Source organism: Gymnogyps californianus, chromosome 14 (genome assembly GCF_018139145.2).
Source record: "Gymnogyps californianus isolate 813 chromosome 14, ASM1813914v2, whole genome shotgun sequence".
NCBI lineage: Eukaryota > Metazoa > Chordata > Aves > Accipitriformes > Cathartidae > Gymnogyps > Gymnogyps californianus.
In genome coordinates, this window is record NC_059484.1 from 11,048,080 (window position 1) to 11,066,013 (window position 17,934).

At 48.9% G+C, this 17,934-nt stretch overlaps 1 protein-coding gene across 1 annotated transcript; it reads left to right on the top strand.

The window, feature by feature from the left end:
* Window positions 1–11,794: 11,794 nt before the first annotated feature.
* MSX2 (msh homeobox 2) lies at window positions 11,795–16,705 on the top strand. The gene is made up of 2 exons (XM_050905449.1): window positions 11,795–12,149; window positions 15,818–16,705. The coding sequence occupies exons 1-2, from the start codon at window positions 11,795–11,797 to the stop codon at window positions 16,240–16,242; spliced, it is 780 nt and encodes a 259-aa protein (XP_050761406.1). The 3' UTR covers window positions 16,243–16,705.
* Window positions 16,706–17,934: the final 1,229 nt, after the last annotated feature.

A 17,934-nucleotide genomic window follows, 5' to 3' on the forward strand; every position in this document is an offset into this window, starting at 1 on the left:
TGAGCAATTTGCCACATATGATGCAAGTTAAATACCACTCCTGCAAACTCCGTGGAGAATTCTGCTGGCTCAAAGCACTTACAAGTGGCAAGACTGAATCAACCAACTTCAATTGAAATGTATATTTGACTGGATATTGCATTTCCTTTGACTTAAAATGCAAATTGCAACTAACGTAGACAGATCTAGCTTTGGATGTGGGAAATGCGATTCAAAAGTCATTCAATCAAATGGAAGTCAGGGCTCAACAGCTTAGTTTCTGTTTCAACCGCTGATTTATAAAACTAAGGTTAGACAATAATCTTTTTATACTCTTGTCTTTGTGTTAACCAGCTTTTAATTAAAATCTGTATAATTTTAGGAATGATTTGAGATCTCAGCAGCAGAGATTCTCTTCTATGCAGTTGCTATAAATACATGTATAGTGAGAGATGTACACACACACACTTTAAAAAAAATTTTTGGGATCAGATCTCAAGGGTTTGTATGTTATTGTTTGATGAAGATATGATTTTGAGACTATAAAGAGAGTTTTTTTGGAGGTAACTAAAGAAACCCTGGCACTGTCCATCTTCTAACTCATCAGCTATCTTGAATGTAGATAATAAAACAAACATTTTCAGAGAGCAGCAAATGATTTTCAAGACATCACTCCAGAGATACCAAACGCACATTACTCTGGATATCCAGAGTAAATTTTAGGGCTGAAAAAGCTGTTATCAGCCTCTAGTGTTCCCCTTTAAACACTATTATATTTTTCCCATTTAATTGGTGATCAGATTTTTTCAGATCTCCATTTTCCCAGTTCAGAAACTTCAGTGGAACAACAGCCTAAAAACTATAAACATTTTCTCTTATGCTATTACTGACACCTGCACTCACGAAAACAGAATTTCAATCATCACTTTTTTTTTCTCTTTCTGATTTTTTTTCTCATACCAAGCCATTCATTTTGCTTAGGTTGTGGAAGCGAAAAAGCTACTGTCATTTGCATTTATACTTTTTTCATTCCTGGCAGCACAGAATTTGGGAGGTGGTGGTGGGGATAGTTAATTACATGAGATAATTCTTTTAATTGGAAAACTTAATATCCCCCTGTTTATACTTTCTTACATTCTTGATTTCAAAAAAGAAAGATGCTGTTTGTTTATTTTACAAAATCCAAATTTGGCCTGAACAAGCCCATAGAAGAGCCAGTTAATAATATTACTCAGTATTTATGCTTCTCCCTAAAGATTGCACAGAGCTAGCAGGAGAATACACACGTGAAGGAGTGTCTGTCTCTCTGAAATCCAGCTCTGGATGATCTCATGTTTCTCCTGCCTTTTTATATTGTTGTTGGAAACCCTTACCTAAAAAAAAAAAATAAAAGAGGAGACAAGAGTTGATTTGCCTTTCTGATGGAGACACATACTCTGTGGTGGTTAGAAAATTCTGTTCTTCCCTCATCTCTGTAGATGCTGCACTAGTGTCATCCCTCTGCCTTCAACAGTGGACAACCTACGCCACTCATATGCTATGTAAAAGCCAGCCTATAGCCTAGTAGAAGGACTGAAGAAAAACTGTTGGAGAAAAGAAGTGGAATTGGGTGTGAAGACTTGGAAGCAACCCCTCTGCTCCTTGTATTGTGAAGCCAGCCCTTCAGTGGAAGTTAGAGCAACCTAGCATGAGCTATGAAACCAGGCTGCAACGAGGGCAGGAGGAGACAAACAGGACTGATGCTTCTGTTGGGAGCAGGAGGGAAGGCACCGAAGAGGAGAGATGGGAGTTCACAACCTCTCCTTTCACACCTGGGCAGCGCTCCAGCATCTGCTGAATCAAGCCCAGGGCTGAAGGCAGCGTTTAAAGCCAGTGTGGGGGCAACAGAGGTGAGTGGGGAGACAGCCTGCTCACTGGCCATGGGCTGCTTGGAAGAGATCTGGAGCGCTAGGGAGAGAGGGTGAAACTGCCCTTCTTCGAGGTGTGGTTCCTGCTCCTCACGCCATCCTGTTCCTCCTTCTCCCTTGCCCATCTTGCGGGCACGTAGCCAGGCTGAGGAACACCAACTGTAAAGCCACGGCACACCCCTGCGTATAGGACTGTGATGCAGTCAAGGATGGTCAGAGCAGAGCCAGTCATAGACCATTTCCAACAACCTCCTGGGGTCACTGACAATGGTCTGAGGAAAGGGGCAGCAGACACCACTTTATACAAGTGTTATTCCGTGTGGGCATTTACTACCTTATTCTAATCTGCTTTTCTTCACAAGCCAAGGCCAATGCAAAACCAAGAATGAGTCCTTTGATTTCTTTAGGACCCTTTGGCCTCTGCAGCACAAGCTATGCCTGCAGTGATGTTCTGCATTTGAATCCAAGCACCAGTGGGAATGGTGAAGGTAAATTGAGGACACCTATGTGCCGTGATTTGCTCTGTGCTGTTTGTAGCCTGCAGAAGCTGCTTTTCTTGGCATTCACCATCTTGAAAGAGAACACTTTGTATTTTGCTGCAAACTGATCTGCAGAAGGAAAATGCACATGCACATCCCAAAATCTGATTTTACATGCTAGCCTTTTTGCTAGTAAAGAAAAGCAAAGGGATAATCACTAACAATAATGTTACACTTACAATAAATAGTTGCTATGGAGAAAAGCTTCTAGTGTTTCCCAGAAGGCATCAGCAACTTTCATATTTATTGAGTATAGTCTGCCTTTTGCATTATCCTCTTTGAATTCTACCACACCAATAATAACTCTAATCGTACCATTAGCAATTACCTCCAAGGTTTCCTGCTAGTTTCTCCTTTATTACTAACTGGTAGATGTTCATGGCAAGGCATTTTCCCTCTTTTCCCGTAATCATGGATATACTTAATCTTGACCTATTTGAAACGTGACCGAAGAAATCAAAAGCTTACTGAATAAACTAAGAATTTATACTTGTGAAAGATGTATTTACACACAGATAAAAATGTGTGATTTAAAGCACAAATGGAAGTGCAAAAGAGACAAAGGGTACTTTATCTTTCTGTTGTTGTCTACGCTAGCATAGAGATGAGTTGCAAATTTAGCTGGTACTAGTCATGCTCCTGTAGATCTGGTGGGGATTTTGGATCATGCAAAGCCTTTGTTAACATATTAGACCTTGGGCTGATTAGGCCAGCTGTAATTGAAGTGGAGTTAGGTCATAGTGAGGTTGGCTTTGTTGGACCTACACCGATAATAATGGAGAAGCAGATCCAATATTATCACTGCAGACCAAGGCTGACTAAAACTATTCTGATTGCTGTTAGTTCAAGATTTATCCCTCTGCAATGTAGAAAACTGTTAACACAATTTTAAGATTATTTTCTTGGCATACTCTTTCACTGTGCTGTAAAGAGCAGGAGCCCCCTCCCTCGCCCTCTCTTCCTCCCCCTGTGCAGCGTATGGCTCTGGAATCCAAACCGCTACAGATCCAAGTGTTGCCTAGGCTGTTATCTGTTGTGGGCCAAATGAAAATTCATTACTCAGATACTCCTGCATGCTGGAGCTCTGGTTGCTGTCTAAGTCTCTGTGTTGTGGCTGAGAACCATCTGGAGTGAATCAAATGAAATAAAACCTCTATTAACTGAACCCTAACTATCCAGAGCTCACCATTATCACAGTCAAACACCCGGACATTGCGAAAAGGTCTTTGCTTGGTACAAATCTCTGTTTCCCACGTTTCTTCACCATTGTCACTGCTGCTCAGGAAATCGAGACTGAGCTGGTGGCCTGCATCCTGAAATATTTTGAACCACATTGTTATGTAGCACAATCGTGGAAGCTGACCAATGCCAAGCCACTGACAGGATCAGGGTCCAGCTACAAACCAAATCCTTAAATACTGAGACCATCTCTGAGCATAGTGGTCTTGTTAGCACCACTTGGAAAAAAAACAAGTGTTGAAAAAACAATTTGATTTGACTGTAGAGTAACTGAGATTTTTGCAAATGAGGAACTGTGGGGAGCTACTATCCAAGGAACTTTCCAGCAGAACAAATTGGGATTGTGCAGTCAGAAGAAAATGCAAACTTTTAATAAAAAGCACACAAAATCTGAGTCAGTCTGCTACATGAAGCAAAAACCCGTATAACAGACTACAGTGTCTGATGGCAAATGCTCTCTGAAAGTGCTCCCTCCCCACAATGTCTGCAAGCAGCCACCTTGAGTTAGACTTAAAGAATTTTTTTATTTTTTACCTTAGAGACCGTAAATGAAGTTGTTTAAAATATATTTTGTAAGTGCATAGGCAAAGATAGTGCTTACATTGGAAAGAGGGTTGTTTTCCAGAGGGAAATTACAGAAACAAGACAGTGTGGGATATTTCTAACTACCTTACATGAGCAGGAATACGTGTATAGAAAGAGGGAAAGCTACACTAACAGGAATCGAAGGACTGCAAACTGGATGAGTTAGTGATTCTTCTCCTCTCTGATTTCTGAGAGGCTGTACAAAATAAAGCTGTAAAAAATTGTTGCATGGATTTAATTTCATGATTTGCTAAATGAACATCCTTCCAACATCTGTTGTATTCTAAACTATAATTTGCTTTGCTTATGACAACTTTCTGTGCAAACACGTATATATACACAAATAGAAATTGTTGCCCTTCTTAAAAAAACGTGGAGCCGATACAATCTACAGAGGAATTAGGAGCATCCAAATAAATTTCCCACTGCTGCATAACATTGCCGGGACCCTGATGGCATTCTCTGCAGAGCTAATATCATCTCGAAATGCAATCAGAGTAATTGCGAACCCCGTGAAAGAACCCTGAATGTAATTAAATAAAGGAGAGGGAAAAAATCCCTGTAACCTTGGAGGGCTGGCTGGAATCCGGAGTGGAATGTGCTCGCTCCGGCGCTCGCTGCCCACCCCACTCACATCCCGCGCCCTGGGTGAGAAAGTGCCGGGAATGGGTTGGACGGGGCTGTGTGTAGAAGCACGTTTGGGCTGAGGATTTTGGCTCTCTCCAGATTCCTGCGGGGAACCCCGTGGGTTTGGCAGCAGAGAGCTGTGAGCTCACACCCAGCACGACTGGCCAAGGACAGCAGGCGCGACACGCGAGGGCTCCGGCGCAGCGTCACGCGTGCGGGAGCGTGGCGTGTTGGCTGCTGTGGCCACCCGGGAGAGGCTGAGCTGCGATCGCGGCTCTCTGAGGCACAGGGTTGGGTCCCATCGAAAGCATCTCTCATCTCAGTCATCGGGCAGAACTAAACCTAGCCCCAAAACAGCTTTGCCAGATTGCCGCGTGGATCAGTCCCCCGCCTGCATTCTATCAAGTAAAAATAAAAAAGGTCTTTAATCTCATTTCAATATTTTTTTCTGAAAAAAAAAAAATTGCAATTGATGAAAATTTAAGTTTTCTTTAAAGAAATGGTGTTTGAGAAGTAAAGAAATCAGCCAGATGATCTCACAGAGTCGGGCACTCTCATAATCAATTTGTACCAAATTTAAGTCTGTGACTTAAAAGCGGTTTATTGATTGGTTTGTTATATCAGCCTGGATAATCAAAAAGAGATGGGCAGCTACAGCAGACAAACGGTATGTCGCAAAGCTGCGATCATTCAGCTGCGATCACCCCAGGCTCGGGATGGATCTGGAAAATAGAGACGGGAAGCTAAGTGGGGAAAAATAACAGACAGCAGATAATTGTAATTCGAGAATTGCATCAAGCGTGGGACACATCTCCACACTGCGAATGTACTGCATAAATAATAGGATTTTTATAGGAGCTCCGTTTGAGCACGGGATAATTCAGTATATTTCCCATCTCACATCCCCGCTGTATTTCCTAGGTTGGTGAAGGGAAGCAGGCAAAACATCGAAAACGAAGGTATATGAAAATTGACAAATAAAAATAAAATGAGCGTATAAAAATAAACTCAGCTGCTTGTTTATATGGGGAGATGGGTGTACGTAGGCAGTTTCTTGGAATAAGCGGGTGCTCGAATCTAAGTCAATGCAGGAGCTTTTAGTTTATAACTCTCCACACATTATTTTCCGCGCAGGGGTGAATCATTTTGATGTATTCATAACCCAGACAAGCAGGAAGGTGCGTGCGATAATTAAAATTCACTGCAGCAAGTTCGATGGAAACCGTTTGCAAACGGAAAGACAGAGCCCGGAAAAAAAGTTTTGAGGTCATAGATCCTCCTTTTTTTTCCCCTTTCTCTCCGTCTTAAAAAAAAAAAAAACCGACAAACAACGAAAGAAAAGAGATCTGCGAAGTCTCGGGGAGTTTGTGCCGCCTGCCCTCGGGGCGCCGCGGGCAGGGGACGCGTCGCTGCGGCCCCCCGACGGGGCGGGGGCTTCGGGCCGGCCGGGCTCCCGTCCCTGCACTTGGCTGGGGCCAAACCCAAAAGTATTTTGCCCACGTTATTTTTTCGGTGGTGGATTTGGGGTGTCCCTTTGTGACGGCTCCGAGCGGCACGGCGCCAGCAGGTGCCCAGGGTTCATCTCCTCGGGGCCCAATCCTGCGCTCTCGGGAAGCAGCGCCGGCTGCACTAGCTTCGAGGGGAGCAGGGTCCAGCCCTGGTCTCCAGGACAGAGCGGGACCCTCTGGGGTCCGGTGTCGCCTGAGGGAGCCCCCGTTACTGCACACGGCAACCGGCACTGCCGGAGTCCCGCTCTTCTTCGCAGCAAGGGGCCGTGTATCGCCTCCGAAAACCAGGTCTCCATCCGATCCTCTTGGCCGCGAGTTTTCTGCATGTAAATATAACCTAACAGCGCTTTCCTCCCTCGAAGCTTTCCCGTGTGTTTATTTTAAAAGTTATTACCTCGGGAAAAAAAAACCGTTTTCAATCCTTAAGGGCAAAACTATTAACTGCTTTGAGCGGGAAGACATCTGATCTCTTACAACTATCCCCTGCCTCTTGCCAAACAGAATAAATATCTGATCGTAAATTAAATACCTGCGTAGAGAGAGGGAGAGAACAAACCTCGGCGGGTGGGAAAGGAGACGCTCGTATTATGCAATAATCACGGTTCATTGTACACTCACTGTCTTAAGGAGTGGATGACACCGGTGCGATAAATAGGAACCATTGTCGGGTGACACAGAGGACAATTATAACGCGTGATTGCACTTACTGCCCATTTCCCGCACCGAATATAGTGCAACTTTGCTTCATCGCATCCACCTTCCCCGCGCATCGGGAGCCGGGCGCTCAGCCGGGCTGCGCGTCCCGCCGTGCCGGGCAAGCAGAGCCCCCCCGCCCTTCCCGGCGCCGGGCGCAGCCTGCCCGGGACCGCGGGACATGTCCCCCCCCCCGGGGGTGGCCGGAGGATGCTCCGGGGAAGGGTCCCCCCCCGCAAGCCGCGCGGGAACAGGCATCAGCCAAAACGGCTTCAGAAACAGAGTCCAAAAGACTCAAGAGGAGGATCTAGATCGAAGCGTCGGTAACCAGACCTGATCCCTCGGAAGCTCTGATGTTCAGCTCGTTTTAATTCCTTTCTAGCGTCTGGAGATAAATGCATAATATCTATCATTACAACGCCTTTCTCTTGGCTCCAGGTCTCATCTGGAGCAAGGCGATGAGAAAAAAATCTCCCAGCCTCTGACACATCGAATATTACCTCGGCATACACCTCGTTTCGGGGTAAAACTTAGACTTGATGCACACTCTGATTCCATTTTCCTGCCTTTCTTTCTAGTCAAATCGGGAGCCTTATCTTCCTTTCTTAAAGGACTTCCACACGCCAGCCTCACGGTGGCTCGTTAAAAAACCTCCTCTCTTTAGAAAACGGCTTATTAACCAAATCGATCATAAAAGGAGGGGGAAATGCTTGTGGGGCTGTCCCTCCCGGAGAATAAATGCACTCCCCACTGCCCGCGGGCATTTTGTCTCCACGAGTAGTCTGTAAAGGACACGGGCTGGTGCTTTGCGTGGGCTGAGGATATAGGACATCATTCGTGTAATGATCCGAATGGGCTTCCTCCTGATTTACACCGATGGGGGGGGGGGGGGGGGCTGGAGAAAATGTACAGCCCTCCCCAGTTCACCAGCACCAGCTATCACAGACTCATTATGCTGTGGTATTTCGTGGTGGGGATGCTGCCCACGGCCCGATGGATACAGGAGCGAGGATGCTGGGGCAGTGCCTGCCCGTCGCCTCCCTCCGCCCCCAGGCTGGGAAAGGCGAGGCGGAGGTGGACCGAGGGGTAGCCTGAAGCCCGGGGGGGGAGGCGGAGCTGGCCGGGACGGGCCGTCGCTGCTGCTGCTGCTGGAGCCGGTCGAACTGCACAGCCACTTCCCCCAGGAGCTTCCCTTTCATCTCCCCGCTCCTGGCGCCTGCAAAACAGCCTCAGTTTGTCTGCAACGTCTCTCCTCCCCCTGCGCTCCCTCCCTCCCCGTCCCACTCCAGCTGAGAGCCCCAGGATCGGGGCGCCCGGAGCCCGCCCCGGCTCACGGGGGTTGATGCTGCCGGAGGCGGAGGGGGGAGGCTGAGGGGCACGGGGGGGGTTAGGGGCTTTCTGGGTATCTTTGGGATCCGGCCGTGCTCCGTGCGGCGGTTTTCGAGGGCGGCTCGCAGTTGGGGGGCACACGGGCGTGAGGCTGGGAAACAGCCCCAGGGAGGCGCCGCCCCGAGAGCCGGGCGGCTCCCGCCGAGCCCCGACGGCCGAGCCCCTGAGACCGCCCTCCCCGGGAGCGGGGTCTCACCGGGGACACGAGGGGGGAGCCCGACGCAGAGGAAAGCCCCCGGACTCACGTCGGTTCCCCGGGCCGGGAGAATTCCCTGCTGGTCTGAGGCTCGGCGGCCGCTCTGAGATCCTGGGTAGGGGGGAAAGCCTTAATTCCTAGAAATTTCTCCAAACCCCGTCTCAGCGAGGTTTCCTTCCCGGCATTCAGTGCCGTGTGGGGCTTCATTCTCCTATGTTTAACTCATAGGAGGAGGATGAAGGAGGGGAGGGGTGAGGGAGGAGAGAAACCTCCAAGTTCAGACTTCAGACAGAAAATGCTCCAACCTCTCGATGGGCTAACGCTGAAGAGGGCAAACACCATGAGGAAACCCTGCCACGCTTAGCTATCCCAGGCGCCCCGTGGCACCCAAAAGCCAGCCAAATCAGGCTGGATGAGTCAAATTCTGCTCTGTTCTTCACAGTGCCGAGAGAAGCTTATCCCTTGGTCCCCCTCCTTCCTCCAGCCTCCCAAAGGATGGCAGTGCAGAGAAGCCTCCCCAAGCCCACGGGGATGGTGTGCGAGCTTGCACACCCAGGCCACAGCCAGGCACCCGGGGAGAGAACCTGCACCCAAGGGACGTGATTGGTGTCACTGTGACCTGCCCTCCTGCCAGCTCTCCTTCCCCAGGCGCCCTTCCAGCGAGCATTGACTTTGGGATCGTGGTATAATTATCTGTAGCATTTTCAGCAGCCCCACAATGGCTTTCCACGGGCGGTGCATTGTTCTTGACACACATGCATTGTTCCTGCATGTCCATCAATTCTCATTTACTTGTCACGGTGCAGGAAGCATGGAGAAAGGAAAGGAAGGGCAGGGGGGAGAAGAGGGACAAACTCAACCCCACTGCAGCAGCAGAGCTGGCAAGGCCAGGGCTGGCTGACTGTAGTTCTGCATCTCTCTGCGAGTATCTCCCAGCAAAGAGATGAGCTCTGTGGGGAAGGAGAAGTGACAAACTGGGGATAGCAAGAGCAGCTGGAGAGGCATCAGCTTGTGGGATCAACTAGTATTTTCACCCATGGGGAAAAGCCCCAATCAGGGCTCTGTTGCCTGAAATGTTGTAGGCTGCCTCAGCCAGGTTAGTTGGGCTGAGGCAGTGAAAGGCATCACTTCTCTTTGCAGATCTTGCTTGGCTTTAATCCTTAACCCATCGAGGTCTGCAGTAATACTGCTAGCAATAAGTAATGATCGCGCAAACCCTACTATTAGCCCCACTGATGAGTGAGTTTTGTAATACAACTTCTCGTACACATCCTCCCACACTCATTCCCACACTGCAATCGCATGCCCCAGTCCCAATTTGCCATCCGTGGCACCAGGCGAGATGCTATCAGGGCTGGGGCGGCTCAGATACTTGTTGGCTTGGGCTGACCGGGGGGGCGGGGGGGTGTGGGGGTGTGGGGTGTTGGGGGTGTTGGATGACCAGGGCTGTAAGGAGTCGGGGGGACCCCAGCACAGCGCACTCAATACAGCCCCATCCTTGAAGTGCTCTCTGGCCTGGCCTGGGCGGAGGAGCACAGCCCAAAGAAAATCCGCACCGGGCCAGTTTCTCTCCCAAAATCAGCTCCCAAACTGCCCTCTAGGTAAAGGTATCGTCACCCAGGCTGTGGAGGGAGTGGGAAGTCATGATTTGTGTTAGCAGGACTGGGGACTTCCAAGACTGCTGCATGGGCTGGCAGGAAAGTCAGGAGTCCAAATGGAGCACAAGATGAGCTAGTGAAATCCCGCATGCTTTGTGGAAAGGATATAACCAAAACCACGCAGGGAGCGGAGTCTTGCAGCTGCCCAGGACTGAGCCCGCAGCTTTGTCTGAGCTGTCCCTGAAGTCAGGGCTTGGGGTGAGGAGCTGTGCCACACAGCTCCAGACCTGGGCAGATGCACTGCCACCTTCCCAGTATTTTGGTTTTTAGAGCATCAGTTGTAAATTATAACACCAAAACGGCTCCCAAACTCTGCGTTTCCTGGACATTAAAAAAAAAAAAGGAACAACCAGAGAAAGTTGCGGGCACAGCATGAAATAACGCCCGGCATAAGATTAAAATAATTATGAAAAGAACAATATGTATTTGCTTTTATCCGCGCGGTAATTAGAAACGCTTTTTAAAGGATACTCTTTATTCATACCACTGGTAGGAAGTCAAAAAGCGAGAGAATCGCTTTCATAGTACTGGTTTGATATGCCTCTTAATTAAGGGCTGCGTGCCCCTAATTTATTAAAGCTCATCTATTCATCACGTGTGTAATTGACGCTGGAAAAAAATAATAATTACAGATCTAACCTCTGCAGAGTGGTTTTGCCCGACTTGGGTCCTGCCGCCGAGGAAACGCAAACAAAAAAACCCTTTTCGGATGAAAACTGAGCGGCGCGAAACAGGCGCCCGCGCTTCTCCGCGGGGGCGTTTCGCTGAGCGAGGGTCCAGCATCCCGCACCCCCAAACCCTCTGCCCTCGGAAAAGCACCTCGTTTCTGGGGGACCCGGCCGGGGCCCGGGCAGACCCCCGGCCGGGGGGGGGGGAGGCCGGCGGGGCTGGGGCGCGGCGGTACCCGACGGGGCGGCGGGGGCGCAGCTGGGGGGGCCGAGGGGGCCGGGAGGAGCCGGGCCGGCGGCGAGAGGAGGCAGAGCTGCGATCTTCTAAAGTTTCCTCTTCGCCTAATCATCAGCCTTAATTACCCCGGCGGCTTTTTTTCTTGCTTTGGTATGATTACAGCCCTGGACGGCTCCCTAATAGCACAGCTCCGCTGGCTGCCCGTGTCATTAACTCCTAATTCATTTCGGAGGGGACGGGGGGAGGGGGAACACCCCAAACAAAATAAGCCCAAAAAAAAAAAAAAAAAAAAAAAGAGAAGGAAAAAAAAAGGTTTCTACCCGCCCTCCCGCTCCCGAGCCAATGGCATGAGTCACCCCTCGACGTCAGGCCCCAGCGCGGGCCCTGATTGGCCCGCGGGGCGTTTACTCCACTTCCCAAAGGAGGAAAGAGCCGGGGAGCCCCCAGAGGGGGGAAAAAAGGGGGGCGGCACCGCAGCGCCTCACTCGCGCAGTCCCCGCGCAGGGCCGGGCAGAGGCGCAGCGCAGCTCTCCGGGCGGCCCCGCTCCAGCCTCCCTCCGCACCCGCGATGGCTTCTCCTTCCAAGGCGAAGGAGGTTTTCTCCTCCGACGAGGAGGGCCCGGCGGCCGGCGCCGAGGAGCACCACAAAGTCAAGGTGTCCAGCTTGCCGTTCAGCGTGGAAGCCCTCATGTCCGACAAGAAACCCCCCAAAGAGCTGCCGCTGGCCGCGGCGGGGGGCAGCGCCGACGGGGCGGCGGTGGGCACCTCCAGGAACCTGCTGCTGCCGGGCCACGGCTCCCGGGACGCGCACAGCCCCCCCGGGGCTCTTACAAAAACCTTCGACACCGCTTCGGTCAAATCGGAGAACTCGGAGGACGGCACGTCCTGGATCCAAGAGGCCGGGAGATATTCCCCTCCGCCAAGTGAGTGGCCGGGGAAGCGGCGGCGGGGGCGGCGGAGGGCTGCGCGGCGCCCGCGGGAGCCGCCGGCGGACGGGGAGCGAGGGCGAGCGGGCACCGCTCCGATCCCGGGCTCCGAGCCCCGGCCCCCGAGCTGGGCTGCTCCCCGGGCGCCGAGATGCACAGGAGCACGCTAGATACATACATATATATTTTGTATTTTATATGTGTATTTATATCTACGTCTGTGTGATTTTTGTATGTATGTTACATATTTCTTCATATATATGTTATATATTTATACAGTTATATATTTATATACGTATGTATATAAATATAATGCTTTTATAAAACCATAGAAAGATCAGGAGCTACCAGGGACTAGCTCCCTTTCCCGACACACGGCTCACCGGCTGCCGGTTCGTCCATTTATGTTATCCCGTTGCAATGAGAACTGGAAATTCTCCCTGTTTCCTTCTCCCTTACACCAAACGTTGCAAAGCAATCTCTTAAACTCGGGAATTGTCCCTTCCAGCCTTGCGCGCTTTCTGCGCGCTTACTCCCGCCGCGGTCTCTCCTGGCACGGTGTTTGTTTCTCTCTCCCTCGTTGCATGCAGCCTGTCAAAGTTCCCCGAGCTGGGCCTGACCTCTTTAGCCCCTGCGATCTCTCCCGACCCCGTCGCCACTGCCTTAGGGACACGCGATCCGGGGGTGACAGGTCACTTCTTAAACCCTTTTGCTCTTCCAGCCGCGCTGCTGTGTCTGCGCTGAATTGCATTTCGCTTTCGGTGAGAGCCCTTTTAAAACAAGAAAAAAATAAATCGCTTTTAAAAAATAAAAAGCCCCAAAACTACCTTCGGGGAAAAGTGAAAAACGTAGCCCGGCAGTGCTAGGCTTTCTGCCTGCCCATCGCCAAGAGCCTCGGCGGCTGTACACCTGTATTAGCAGATCGATCCGCTCTCCTCCACGCATCCGTAACTTGCCTGATGTAAATTAAATGCTCTGCTTTATTTAAGTTAGTGACTTTACAGACGCGAACTGTTGAGCCAGACAGTCTCGCAGGATTTACTCCTGTAATCTAGTATTGCAAGAAGGAAGTTTAGTGGTATTACAGCTCCTCTTTTTTTTTGGACAATCATTTCGATTTGGCTTTCAGTCGCTTCCTTTCCTTTGCGATAACCCCGAATTAATTTGATTTCTAACATGCTGGGAGAGGGCCCGGGAGGAAAGCAGCCCGCCCGCGTTATTCCCTGCGTAGCTCCGGTTTGCGATTTTCATGTACCCTCAAATATGCTGGAAAAGCGTGAAAAGAAGCGTGTGCTCCTACCCGGACCCCCTTCTCTAAAACTGCCCTAAACCCCAGATTTAGACAAGGCCTGATCTTCTCCCTGTACTTTTTTTTTTCCCCTTCGAAATTCCTCCTCTTTCTCTGTTAAAGTCGGCGGTTCGTGAGATCTGCAAAATAGCTTTGTAAAGGACTTCAATAGCTAGGGAGTTTAGGTCCGGTGATTTCAGCGGGATTTGGGGCGGAAAATGATGATCAGGGAAGAGAAGGTCTTTCGGCCTCGATCATCTTCCTGATTTCCCACCTCCCGGCGCTCGGATCCCTCGGAGCCGGTGTGACAGCAAGAGGCAATGACCGGTTCTCCCACAAGAAGCCCGTCTGTCCGTGGAGGGTTTTGACATTAGAAGCAGCTCCTCGATTTATTATTATTAATATTACGGGTGGGAAGAACTGGGGAAAGAGCTGTAGAAGTTAGATTTTTGAGCAACACGGAGAGGGAACCGTCTCCGAGTGATGATTTTTGTCCGACACTGGCCAGAAAACGGAGGATAAACAGAAAAAAACAGCGAAACAAATGACTGCAGCGAATGCTTGAGGACTGGCACGGGATAAACGCAATTACAGGGTCTGCGGTGGCGACCGTCCCTGCTTCTTATCAGAGTTTGGCAGTCACTTGGGGGATGGTGAGGGAAGAAGCCCGTGAACGCTTGGGTGTATTCCGGGGGAAATATTTGTCCGGGATTTAATTTAAAAGCATGTTTTTGCGGTTTCCCCCGTGCGGAGCAGAAGTCGGGACGGGTCGGGCTAACCCGAAAGCCGGGGAAGGCGCTGGGACAGGGAGCGATCCCCGGAGCGACGGTCGCCCTTGTAAACCCCATCCCTCCTGGAAGGAGCCCCCTTTTAGCTGGGTCTTTGGAGAGCTTCACTTTGAGAAAAGAAATAGGTTACGTTTAAAAAGTGCAAGTTGGAATAATGGGGTGACCGGTAGTGAATTTAGGGTCGATTTAGTGTAGTTTGAATTTAGTGTAGTTTTAGGAGTGAACCAACTGTCACGGTGAGCACCTTAATTATTAAAATGCCCTCGTGTGATCATAAGATGGTATTTGATAAATTGTTTTCTAAGAGGGCTTTATTTTTCGCTTTCAGTATCCAGAAGAAGAGTAAGAACAGAAGTTTAACTTTTTCTGCTGTAGCTGTTTTCTCCCTCCCCTTTCTGAACTTTTGAACACTTGCCTCGTGGGATTTTTTAATTGCATGATAAGCTCTTAAACAGCTTCGTGGTCCAGTTTATTTTAAAAAATAAAAGAGGAAAGTGAAAGGGGTCCAGAAAACACGACGTGCAAATACTGACAAGCGTTCGAACCAGACACTACAGCATGTACAAAATTTAGCAGCCTCTTAAGAGCAGCCTGTGTGTCATTTTCTGTATCAAGCTGAGGAGCCAGGGTGGCTTGTCGTATGCCCCGGGAGTAATCCGAAACACAGCCAAATTGCTAAGCTTTTGAAGTCAGCCGCACGCTTTTTAATCATTCTTTAGATTGCAAAATTATTAGTGAAATGCGAAATGAATCTAAAGACAAGTCAGCGATGTGCCATCCCGGCACATGTGCCTAACCTGGTTGGGGTTATAAGGCAAGCACAGAAGGTAGTAGATTTCCTGACTTGTATTGGCTACAGATGCTGCAGCTATGTGGGGTTTATTTAATTGACAAATGTCATAAAAGCTAAATGTTGAATGAAAAGTGCGCTGCTTTCTTCTTTTTTTGATACTTGTTGAAAAACAGAAAATACTCCTTGAAAATAAAAGTTATTAAGCAGAGGAAAAACTTGCTCTTGAAGAAGAAATAGCAAGAAAAATGCCCAGTTATCTAAACCACAGAAATTATCAGACCCACTTCTTCAACTGTCAGAAAAAAGATAGGGTTGACTTGTTGCCCTTGGTGGAGAAATCCTGGAGCGGGGCTGGGCTGGGCTTGTCTCTTGCACCACTGTCCTTTTGTGAATCTCCTGCTTTTGCGTATATGTTTGTCCTGTGCTTTGCTGGAGTTACTCCTCCAGTTCTGCAGCTACTAAGACAGCTGTTTTGTGTACTCTAGACCCCTATGATGTGACTCCTAAAGCGATCTGCTGTGTGTGTATCTGTGAATCCTTTGTGCCCTGTTTGCCTACAAGCTGTCCTTTTGAAATCACTGAGGCAAAATTTCACTTCCCGGGACATCTGCTGAAGTTCTGTGAACATAAATTTGGCCAGAAAAAGATTTCCAGAGCCACTTGCAAAAGGATCCCCTGTTTTGAGGGTATCATCTGGCAGGACGCTCCCTTCACATACCCCTCTCAAGCGTAATATCTCTCCAGAGCACCTGGGTCTACCTGCTTTTGTGATAACCGGCCTTTCCTTTCCTTGCAGGACACCTGAGCCCCACTGCCTGCACCCTGAGGAAGCACAAGACGAATAGGAAGCCCCGAACCCCATTCACCACTTCCCAGCTGCTGGCTCTGGAGCGCAAGTTCCGCCAGAAGCAGTATCTGTCCATCGCCGAGAGAGCCGAGTTCTCCAGCTCCCTCAACCTCACAGAGACCCAGGTCAAAATCTGGTTCCAGAATCGGAGGGCCAAGGCCAAGAGACTGCAGGAGGCTGAGCTAGAGAAGCTCAAAATGGCAGCGAAGCCCATGTTGCCGTCGGGGTTCAGCCTCCCTTTCCCCATCAACTCTCCCATCCAGGCTGCCTCACTGTATGGAACATCCTACCCTTTTCACAGACCTGTGCTTCCTATCCCGCCCGTTGGACTCTATGCTACTCCCGTTGGATATAGCATGTACCACTTATCCTAAGAAGATCAGAAAGACAAAGCGACAGTGAGACAGACTTCCTGGTGGATCATGTTCTACCCTGAGAAGGCAGTACCCCAACCAGTACTGGCCTTTCTTTCTGCACGCTTCTGTCTGCCATCCTGAGTGTACGGGAGTTTGCGTTAGCAAAGCAAGGCATCCTGTATGCTACGGGTTGAGTGTCTTCTGAGAGTGCTCTGAGTGCTCAGAGTCTGATCCTCAAAGAAAAAAAATATGTAAAAACAAACAAACAAAAAAAAAACAAAAAAAGGAAAAACATTTGAGCAAATGTAGGGTTTTTATACAGTGCATGTAAAACTAGAATAAAAAAGAACGGGTGAAAAAGCAATCTCATCTTATGGAGGCAGAGATTTCCTGACGCCTTCCTGATGGGGCCCAACACATGTTTAAAGTAAGAGGGGTGCATGCCCTAAACCCACACTCCAAGTTGCCATCACTTAATATGGGGGCAGGGGGGAGGGAAATAAAAAGGTATAATCAAGGTTTTGTTGTTTGGTTGTTTTTTTTTTTAAAGAAAGCAGAGCCCTTAGTTAGAGACACCGTGTAAATAGAAACTAGACCCAGTAGAGTCTGAGCGAAGTTCAGAGCCAGCAAGTTCCTGCATTTCTGGGAGTAGGGAAAATTTTTGCATCCCAAACCTCGACAGATGTTTGCGACAAGATGAGCATCAGGGCCCCTAAATGTAGAGCACAGCTTTATCCACCGTTGGCTCCTGTAATGCCTTTATCTGTATAAATAGCTTCAGCGTTTGTAAAGCACTGTGAGGGGAGGTAAAGTGCAAGGGAGGGTTATTAGGCAGTCTGGTCTTTATCTCTTCCTATTGGCATGCTTAGAAATTTTTGGCTACAGCCAGGTAATCTTGGCTCTGCAATGCTCTTTGAAAACCAGGAGAGAGGGAAGAAAGCTTTCTGGGGAAAGAAGATGTGGGTTGTTTCCACAGTGGTCATGAGCAAAGGGTTGTTGAGCATTTCTGGGAGATGTTTGGGGTTTTTTATTAGTATTTGCAACAGTCTGTATTAAATAGAAGAACCCCCCGAGTCTTCCTCTCCTTCCCTTGCTAAGGATGCCAATGTAAGTGACTCACGCTTCAAGCCCTTCTTAAGAGAGATCCAGGTATCACAAACAAACAACTCTACTAGTAGGACGGTGGGGTGCCAAGAGACTGCGTAACCTGTCTGTCCCCGTGGGAGCTCCCCGAGCGCTGGCAGTATCTTCCCCAGGCTTCTCCTTATAACTATTGTATTATGTGTATTACTCTTGCTAAACTTTGTGAGAAAGTTACTCCAAAGGCTGTGGAGCAGTGAAGGCAGATCTTCTCCTGGATTTATTTTCTTAGCATGTTGTTCTGGAAGAAAAAAAGAAACAAAGAAAAAAAAAAGCAGAAAAACGAAAAAAAGCCACGAGGTTTTGCTGGTTTTGGTTTGTTTTGATCCAGGCACTGTCGCCGCCTGGGACCTACTATAGATGAACTTCCCCTCTCCCTTCCCCTTACCCCCAATCTTCCAATATAGGAAAGTCCCTTTGAAAGGGATGCCTTGTACAATTTTATATATTTTATTGAAGATTTATTATTTCTTATCTCTTATTTCGAATTAAATTAAAAAAGAAAAAACATGTTTAATCGCGTGTGGGTCTGTGAGTGTTTGGAGTTCTTCAAGAAGTATTTTCTCTCTG

Excerpts from the sequence above, each read along its gene's own strand:
- MSX2 (XM_050905449.1), top strand. The coding sequence starts at position 11,795 with ATGGCTTCTCCTTCCAAGGCGAAGGAGGTTTTCTCCTCCGACGAGGAG. Across the intron at positions 12,150-15,817 it reads GAGATATTCCCCTCCGCCAA|GACACCTGAGCCCCACTGCC; the intron begins GTGAGTGGCCGG and ends CTTTCCTTGCAG.